The following is a 10,245-nucleotide window of genomic DNA, read 5'->3' as shown; positions in this document are numbered from 1 at the left end:
GAGAAAGTCTGAAGATGAGATGATCTGAGAAGAACAAATACAACTGGCCTCATGTTCCCCATGGACGCCCTAACAGTATTTGTTTTTAAAATTTACATTTGGATATGTGTGAGTAATTGTTGTATCCAGTTGCAAAATCAGTATCATTAATTTAACTTAACAATCTCAAATAACAAGGACTAGTAAGAACTCCTACTTCAGCCAATTCATAGGACTAGTGAAGTAAGAAGCATGTATTTTCTTTGAAATAAAGGTCAGAATAAAAACTGATCAGTAGCTAAAACTCTACAAATCAATTACATCCACATTGGATACAGAAGAGAGCATTTACCCAAATGCATCATCCACATTAGGAATGAAATGGTAACAAAACCAATTAGAGTCTAAAAGACTCTTTGTGGGTCTGAGTATATTTACATTGGGAATTCAAGCTCCCCTCACTCTCTTTCACTATTTCTCTCCTTAAACACTCTTTCTTTTCTGAGTTTTCTCTATATTTCTGTTTTAATGACGAGCTGTTGGACTTCTCAAACCACCCAAAATCTCAAGCTTCTCTATATAGGAAAGTTTCTTGTTGGTAACATTAATGTTGGCAGGTTTGGTCATAGGCTTTTCTTCATCTTCTTTCCAATTGTCATCTATACTCTCTGATGTATCTTTCTTTGGCTCGGTTTCTCCTTGATCCAAATGCCAACCCATAAAGTCTGATAATGTCATTGAAGTAGGCGTCCCGATGGAATTCAACTTCTGAATCTCTTCTTCAGGATCTGGAAACTTTACACACCCTATCGACGGCAAGGAATCCACTGAAGGTTTTCTGCCTGACTCAGCCAACGATGGATCCTTAGCCAAGGAATCAGCATAGAGAACATCTTCAATTCTTGACATGACTGTGAAAGCCAAGCTTTCAAGTATCCTTGAATAGCTCTCTAGAACAGCCTGTCCCACATCCTGTGGCATTTCAGATTCAAGATATCTCTTTGAGATTAAATACATAAATTTAAAATTTATAAAGAAAAACAAGATAAGTACAATGTATAATGTTCATGATCATGTTCATACCCGATTGTATTGAATTTTACTTATGTCGAGTGATGATTGTGGAATGCCAGGGAACCTCTGCTTTATAAGGACTAGAATGCTCTCTGCTCTCTCTTCAAAGAGTTCCCTCTTTTCCAAACTCACTGCTGAACCCCATGAAGACTTTCCATCTTTGTGGATCATCTTCCTCTTCCAAATTACAATAGATGCTTCAATCCTATTCTTAAGGTCTAGGATCTTGTGTTCCGTCGAAAGGTCCATGGTGGAGAGGAATTGCTCTGGATCAAAGTATTCAACTGTGATACTCTTATATATAGAGTCCCCAAGGCTTGCTCTCCCATTCTAACACCAAAATAAGATAGAGAAATAAATAAACAGGAAGAAAAAAGGACACAAATGCTCTACATAAATAAACTATAGGGTTTTGTTCCTTTTACCTTTGGCAAGGATTCAATATAGTTTTCAGGGATTGCCATCTCTGAAATAACCTGAGCATTTATGGCCATTGCTGCTTTTAGTATTTGGTTCACAGATTCCTTTTGGAACTGTATCCATTTTCTTGATACATCAGAAAGCCCCTCTGGTGGGACTTTAGCAGTGGGTAGCCACCATTTGTCATCCTTCCTATTTCCATTTTCAGCCTCATCAGAATCTCTTGATACATACCAGAACTCATTCTGATCTTTAAAGTTATCTAGGTAGTCCTGTTAATTAATCATGAATCCATTGGAAAAAGAAAGAGAAATATCAGCATCAATTAGCCTCTCAAGCCTCTAAATCATTGAAATCTTAAAGAGATCGGATGCTTACGATGAGCATAGCATCAAGTTTCCGCAGCGCAGGGATATTCATATGCAGATCAGTTCGTTGTCGTGTCACCATTATCTATTTGATCAAGAGATTATCAATATTGTGAGAAGAAACAGTCTATTTATATATGAAAAATTGATCAAAGAAAGAATTTCATGGAGAAGTATGTCACCTCTACACTTGATCCATCTTTGGTTTGCTGTTGTGAAGGGACAAATTCAACAATGTGATCAGTAACAGATAAGAGCCACTCAATTTCTTTTCTCCACCTTGCTTTCCTCTCTGGAGCCATGGGTTCCAATCTCTTTTGCTCACCAAAGACAGAAGCTGTTTAAATTACAAAGAAGAAAATTCACAAACTATTAATTTTTTTCTTAATAATAGAACTTATGCAGTTTGTGTTCAACATATACAGACAAATAAATGTATGGGGTTCTATCTCATTAATTCATATTTATGTTCATTGTAACAAAGAAAGGAAATTAATACTGTTTTATAGAGAGATTGAAAGCACCTGCAAGGTTGGTAATGGCATTTGACAAAGCCAGAGCTGATGAAACACCCTTTCCTCCACCAGACATATCTTCACCCAAAAGAAGCTTAGCAAACCTTTCTTTCATCATTTCCAAATCTGAACCAAACCCAACAGGAAACAAAACAGAGAAAACAAATTAAAAAAAACAAAAAAAAAAAAACAAAATTGATTCGACTCTGATGAAGAAGATGTAAGAGAAGAATTAAATGAAAAAGCATTGGTTTTACCTGCATTCTTGTCTCTGCCTTGTGAGGCACCAGTGCCACCACCTCCCCCTTCTCTGCTCAATCTTGACTTGGGAACAACATCAGGTGATCGATTAAGTGCAGACCCAATTTGTTGTTTCTCCATTAATGGCCTATCAGGTGAATTGGATCCCTGACTTCTAAAGGTAACTTGATCATCTACCAATGACCTTCCTTTATAACTTTCAATAATAAGGCTTTGAGCCTGTCTTCCTGTCATGTCAAACATTCCTTTGAAGTAAAAAGATTTAGATTTCTGAATTGTATGATCTTGTTCAAATGCTCGAACCATTCTGAGTTCGAGCAAGAAAAATGGGTTTGAAAGGAAAAGCAAAAAAGAAAATGGGAGCTCAGAACATGGCTTAAGGTAAATATGGTTGGAAAGACTATAGAGATGGAAAGAGAAAGCTAAACAAAGTGGTGGTGGTGGTAGTTGTTGGAGAGAATTATGTTAAAGAGGGAAATATGGAGATAGAAGGGAAGCCCATCTCCCTGAAGAAATGAAGGAGAGAGAGAGAGAGAGAGATTAGAACCTGTTTTGTTCTGGTTTGCTGGATTAGGTGAATTAGAAGCAAATGTGGAGATGATTAACTGATTAAGGGGGGGGGGGGGGGAAGGTTTGTGTAGTGTTTTTTTTTTTCTTTTTTCTTTTTTTTTTTTTTTTTTTATTTCCTTTGTCAACAAAAATAGAACGTGGGGTGCATGTTTGAGAAAGAAAGGTGAGGTGGTGAGAGAGAGGAGATTAAACAATCAGAGATTATTTTGTGAGGTTTGTTTTAAAGCTATGGAGGTTGGAGTTTCAGCTCTTGTTTGAAGAGTCAATGGACCCCCAAAAGCCCGGGAAGACATGCAAGGAAAACTACCTCTCTACCCCTCCCCTCCCCTCTCTCTCTCTCTCTCTAAACACATATGTCTGCCGGCTTATATAGAGTTACAAAATTACCCATGACATGAGCTGGTGCACTGCACGTTGAAATAGATGTAGAGATGAGATATGAAAAAAGATTTTCTTTTCTAAAAAATAAATGCAAAAATCAATTTTTTTATAATTTATTTTAAGAGTACTACTTAGAAGATATTAAAATAGATATGACAGAAAATCTAACATTATGACTAGTTCCTAATAATTAGAGGTATTAAATAATCAGAGTTTTATGTTAATTCTAAGAAAATTTAAAAAAAAAGAGAGTGGGGGGATTTCTATATGGGGTTTGTTCTCAGTTATTATGTCTAGTGACGTATAATGCTTTACTATTTGCCATATGATAGTATATAGATAAGTCCATGTGATAGAGGACCATCTCATTGGTACGATTTCAGTTTAAAATGAGTAGAGAAAGTAACTAAAAGTACAAAAGATGACATTTTGTATTTTATATTCATCTCCATTTGATGATCTTTTCATAATTTTATTAAAACTTTAACCCTAAGTGTAAATAAACATTTCTTTCTTATTTTAGAATAAAATTTGGCCATTGAGATGCATATGGGGTCCTCTGTCACATGAAGTAACCAATGAGTTGTCAAGTAGCAAATCGAAAAGCGTTATACTTTAGTACATGGTAATGCCTAAAAGGACCCTTTATCTAGGCTTCATTTGTTGGGATAAATGTTTTATTTCCTTTGGTTGATTGACATTATTTGCTCCTTGTAGTGTATTTTTGGCTTTCATGTAAAAAAAGATTATTTTTAGGCTTCATGACTCAAAATATTTTTCTTTTTGTTCTATCCTACTCTAGGGCCCATAGGCCAACTACAAGCTAAAGGGGAAGGCTTTTGAAGTAGGGGGGGAGGAGGGGAGAGAAGAGAGGGTTGCCTTTTTTGGCACAATATGCAATCCAGTAGAGTCGATCCCTTAACTTCCTAGGTGGAATGCACTCAACTGATAAGCCACCAACCAACCAAACTAGCGGTTGTTTGTGACTCAAAATTACTATAGGTAATTTCCTCTCCAATCTAAACTGCTCATGCTCAAGAGAGTCAAAATCCTTAAATCGTCTAAATTTTCATTCTACTACAGAATTCATTTTGTCAACCATTACCCATTAAATAAAAATGATCACAGGTCATCCCTTTTAAAATAATGAACTCTGTTTTCTGATTAAACAAAGAAAAAAAAAATAAAGAACCTTGTGCCTCTTAAAATATTTCAAATTTTCTTTTAGAAGCTGCCCCAGAGGAAGAAAGGGGTGAAGGGAAGAGATCAAATTATTGATTTTCCTAATAAAAAATGATTGTGGTAGCCTCAACAGGGAATTTCTAATTCATTCCTTAAAATATAATGCCAACCTCTTTTGCTCTCCTATCAAGATTAATCCTCTGCGTTGAAGAATTTGGCATAAACATTCTCTCAATCACAATCTGTCTCAAATTTGTTGGCATAAATTAAGCCTGTATTATCCAAGAATATAATTGATTTTGATATATTTTTTTGGTAAGAATGATTTTTATATTTCAATATGCAATTCTGTGACCCATTCCCAAAGTATACACATTACAGTAAAAAAATTAACTAAGGGAGGAACCCTTTGAAAAAAAAATAATTTCCACACACATGCTATAATAATAATAATAATGGGTAAGAGAACGCTAACCTGTGGTGTAGTCCTTGCACCGGCATAGGGGCCAATGAAAGTATGCACAGAAACATTGGTTTGGATGGGGTTTTCAATTTCACTGGGGTTGCACGGTCTTTCACGTGCTCCTGTGTCTGAGTGCAGGAACCACGCGACCAATAAGCGTTCTTTTTCTAATAATAATCATCATGTGATTGTTATTGGTGAAGCCTGATCTCAGTCCAGAAAGTGTTGTAGTGTTCTTTTGGTGGGCTGTTTTGCCTTCGAAACACACATAAATGGCCTAAAAGTGCATACATCAACGCCAAAGGCGCTGTCCTTGTAGAGCACGTCGAGATCTTTTAGTTCAAATCTCGAATCAGACCGGGTGGGTCTCTAGGGGTAGTTTTGTAATTTATGGGTTAGGGTTTTTCTATATATTGTAGCTATCTCTTTGAGAGATGTGAGAGAGGGTTTGTATTATTCTTTACTGAAATAGTAGATTCATACTATCGCTCAGTCATGGATGTAGCTTCCTTCTTGGGGGTAAATCACGTAAAATCTTGTCTTTTGTGTGTATGATTTCTCTTTCTTTTTCGTTTTCCTTTGCAAAATCACTATTCTGCTACGTTGATTTTCTGACAGTTGCAAATGTTGGAATCAGTGACCCGATCCCCACCCCTTTTTAAAATTTCAGGGAGACAAATCCAAAGGGAAAAAAACGAGGGGAAAAGGCAGTAGGAATGTTGCCAGGATCATAGTCCAACCGAATGCGGCAGAGGCAACAACAACGCATGGGCAGAGGCGCGTGAGCTTGCCTACTCGCGTATTGCCGTGCACGGCTTCTTGTGCACGCAAGGCCGCGCGTCTATCTGCGTGTATGACAACTTGGCCACTTGTGTGTGCATGGCCGCATGCAGGTGGTGCACGCACCTGCTTGCACGCGGCAGAGTCGACCAGTCATGGCCGATCGACCATGGATCCCAAATCAATTTTTTTTATTAACGATAGAGAGGGTTGGAGAGAAACAAATCAAAAACTCCAAACTCAAAATTTTAGTAACTCTAATTGGTAGAATCAACAATACATTATGATTAATGAAGAAAGTGAAGAATCTCATGGTAACATCCCATCTCAAATTTGATCAGAAAGACATGGCTCTGCTACCAATTGTTGGAATCGATGACCCGATTGCACAGCGGATTCAGATCGAGTATAGAACCTTTGCGTTCAAATTTGAGATCAACCCATAATGAGTTGAAGCAGGAGCAATAGGTTACCTTAGAACTGCATCAAAGCTCCCCCTATAAATAATAGTTCTTTCACACTCAAGCAACGATAGGAATTAAAAATAATCAACTCTTGAATCTCCAATTCGAAGTAAAACGTCGAAGATCAACTATCACCATAGCTTAGGGTTTTCAAAATCCCAAACCCTAATTTCACCACAACTCAAAGAGAGTGAGAGAGTGATGAGAGAGATAGGTGGATCGGCCAAGGGGGGAGAGCTCCAAAAATTCAGTCATTGGTGTTCCCCTCTTGTGTCTTTAAATAGTCATGCCCATTAGGGCTTAATAGAATCCCAACTCCCTGTTTCGTAAACTGAATGAGATATCATTTTGGTGAATCCTAGGATTTACAATCTATCTTGCTTCAAAAGTGGGAAGACAATGAAATTGTCAATTCACTCTAAGATGGACTTCTACAAGCTATCTCAAAGGGAATTGACAATTTAATTGTTGAGAATGACAATCAAGAAGAGATCTTGACCTTGCAATCGGGTTCCTCTTTCCCTCCTCTAACAATTCAGTCAATTGTTAAAGATATTATGTATCTTCAAACTTGTTTTGAGTCTTCCTGTTTTCAATTTATTCCAAGAACTAGTAATGTTATTGTTGATGCTCTTGCCAAGAGGGCCTTGGGGAGAGAATTTGGCCTTTTTCCAATCTCTGTCTTTTTGACGGGAGTATATCTTGCTCTTTTAAATAGATTGGCTATTTACCAAAAAGTGGAAAAAGGTAGACTCTGAAAGGTATTTGATATCCCTTTAATTATGGTAAAAAGATTTTATCAAATAAAATTCTCATAATTCAAAGGATAATCAACCTTATATCAGAGATATAAAAGCATGTGAGATTTGTGCCAAATTTTATTTTATACACATACATAATGTATAATTACATTTATGACCTTAAATCATTATTTCTAGTGATATATAATGTAACGATCATATGAACAGAACGGTTGGTCCTATCTCTAGTCGGGAACAGTTTTAAAACGGTTCTTCATCCATGACATGCAAATATCCTAATGTCCTCTCAAAAAATTTAATTAGTTTAAAACCAGTTTACCAAAGCTGTGTTTGGTATGCATTCTAGGCCGATTTCACAATTCTCAGATGATAAAAATAAGGGTAATTTACATATACCACCCCTGAGATTTAACGAAAGTATGATTTTACCCCTCAGTTTTGGAAAATTCTGCATACCCCCTGAGGTTTACAAGCGTTAACAAATAAACCCATTCCGTCAGTTCATGACTAACAATGTTAAAATCAAGGGGTAAAGTTACAAAAATACCCCTTCAAGAAAAAAAAAAAAAAAAAAAAAAACCTGCAACTCATCTTCCCCAAATCGATTGGGGAAGATGAGTTGCAAGTATCCTTGAGTCTTGGATGTGCTAGTGGAGCTTTGTCCCTTCATCTTTGTCGGATCAAGATTGTCATCGTCGTTAGTTGCCATCAATTCCAAACAAGAATCGGCTTAAAGCCCTGCTAGAATCGAAATCAATAATCTTGGTGGATATCGTTGATTCGAGCAATCGTAGCTGAAACATTCCCCTTGAGTAGTCAGTTTTTCTTGAAGGGGTATTTTTGTAAATTTACCCCTTGATTTTAACACTATTAGTCATGAACTGACGGAATGGGTTTATTTGTTAACGATTGTAAACCTTAGGGGGGTACGCAGAATTTTCCAAAACTGGAGGGTAAAATCATACTTTCGTTAAACCTCAGAGGTTGTATGTGTAAATTACCCTAAAAGTAACTATTTTTTTTATTATCCGAGAATGCAAAATCAACTTAGAATGCATACCAAAACGGTGCCCAAGTCTACCATCATTGCTTGAATCATATAGTTGCATCCATGTGTTTTAATGTAAATGTAGGTTTTGGAGCTTTGTCCCTTCATCTTTGTCGGATCAAGATTGTCATCGTCGTTAGTTGCCATCGATTCCAAACAAGAATCGGCTTAAAGCCCTGCTAGAATCGAAATCAATAATCTTGGTGGATATCGCTGATTCGAGCAATCATAGCTGAAACATTCCCCTTGAGTAGTCAGTTTTTCTTGAAGGGGTATTTTTGTAAATTTACCCCTTGATTTTAACACTATTAGTCATGAACTGACGGAATGGGTTTATTTGTTAACGATTGTAAACCTCAGGGGGGTACGCAGAATTTTCCAAAACTGGAGGGTAAAATCATACTTTCGTTAAGCTCAGAGGTGGTATGTGTAAATTACCCAAAAAATAACTATTTTTTTTATTATTCGAGAATGCAAAATCAACTTAGAATGCATACCAAAACCGTGCCCAAGTCTACCATCATTGCTTGAATCATATAGTTGCATCCATGTGTTTTAATGAAAACCTAGGTTTTGAAAAATAAAATTAAGGATCATTTAGGTACTTTGACAAATGAAAAATGGGAGAGGATTTATGCACACAGCCATCAGTTAGGGTGAGGGGGTGCACCGTAGGTGTAGACCCTCATCACCTGCATAAATAAGGGGAGAAAAAGAAATTACCAAAATTTATTTGCTCTTCTTCTGGCGTTTGCTAAATGCAGGATTTCCTATCAAGGTCCTTCTATCGAAATGGATCCAGATTGAATCTACCTATGCTCTTTGTGGAAATGGTATTGAATCTCCATGGCATATTTTCCTATCTTGTGATTGGGTTAAACACATTTGGGCAGCAGGACCGTTGGGGTTAAGACATGATTCCTTGAATTTTGACAATCTGAAACTTTTCTGCTGGTTTTTTATCTTCAACTCAGGACAGATAAACAGTTGGTGTCTTGGTTTTCTAATGTATTTATTATAACTTGTTATTATGTTTGGACAGTTAGAAACAAAGAGGTGCTTGGCTTGGAAAAGCCTGATCCAATGTGGATACTGAATAATATCCACAAATGGATCTCTGATCAAAACTTAATCCCCCCCTCTTTTTCGTCCCAGGTTGTAATAGAACACAATGACGTGGTCTCTCTCAACATTTGCTCATTTAGCTTAGCTGTTTTTGATTTTCCTGTTTTAATCTGTGCAGGACACAATATATCTGGACTAAGTGTTGCCGGGTGGTCCTATATCTTTTTGGTAGATGGCACTTTCAAATTTTTTGCTGCAAGAAACGTTCGAAACACGACAGAACTGGCCTCCTACATTTTTGCGATCCGTAAAGGATTAGACCATGCTGCCTGCATTGGGTTGAAGATTAAAGAAGTCTGGTGTGATAACAAGTGGATCACTGAATTTCTTCCATCTCCAACCAAATGCACATGGCCGTGGAACCTGTTCAAAGACTTACTCTATATATCAGATCTTACTCAGGATGTATATTTTATGAATACTGAGGATAATCTGTGTCTAACGATAGCTAGAAATTTGGCATAAAATGCCTACCACAAAGACAATGTATTTTCCCAACCTGTTTAATACTATAATTTTGCTGGTTTTTCACAAAAAAAAAAAAAGGAAATTACCCAAGTGTCAGAAGCTTTATTACGTTCCTCTCAGGTTCCCTGTCCGATACAGTTGTTTGATTCCTCTCATAGGGAGTAGAAACAACGACCTAATCCTTTGTCCGAACACATTGCCTTGGTGGGATCCACCCCCTTCTTATTAGAGGCACCGAACAACCGCACCAAATAAGGAACCTGAGAGGAAAAAACATTCATTTGATTGGCCATAACAACCAAAAGGGAACTTCACCTCGTTTTGGTATCGTATCAATTTTGGAACTGACATGCACCCATTCCGATACCATGAATTAAAACCCAATA

At 37.1% G+C, this 10,245-nt stretch overlaps 1 protein-coding gene across 1 annotated transcript; it reads right to left on the bottom strand.

The window, feature by feature from the left end:
• Positions 1-364: 364 nt before the first annotated feature.
• LOC122670870 (rho guanine nucleotide exchange factor 8-like) lies at positions 365-2,526 on the bottom strand. Its single transcript, XM_043867887.1, has 6 exons — positions 2,366-2,526; positions 2,024-2,178; positions 1,852-1,926; positions 1,479-1,745; positions 1,063-1,383; positions 365-951 (listed from the first exon to the last, which is right to left on the bottom strand). Exons 1-6 carry the CDS (start codon positions 2,472-2,474, stop codon positions 505-507), a joined length of 1,374 nt encoding a protein of 457 aa, XP_043723822.1. The 5' UTR covers positions 2,475-2,526; the 3' UTR covers positions 365-504.
• Positions 2,527-10,245: the final 7,719 nt, after the last annotated feature.

This window comes from Telopea speciosissima, chromosome 8 (genome assembly GCF_018873765.1).
Source record: "Telopea speciosissima isolate NSW1024214 ecotype Mountain lineage chromosome 8, Tspe_v1, whole genome shotgun sequence".
Classification (NCBI taxonomy): domain Eukaryota; kingdom Viridiplantae; phylum Streptophyta; class Magnoliopsida; order Proteales; family Proteaceae; genus Telopea; species Telopea speciosissima.
The sequence above is the reverse complement of the archived record's forward strand: the minus strand, read 5'-3'. Positions and strand labels throughout refer to the sequence as shown.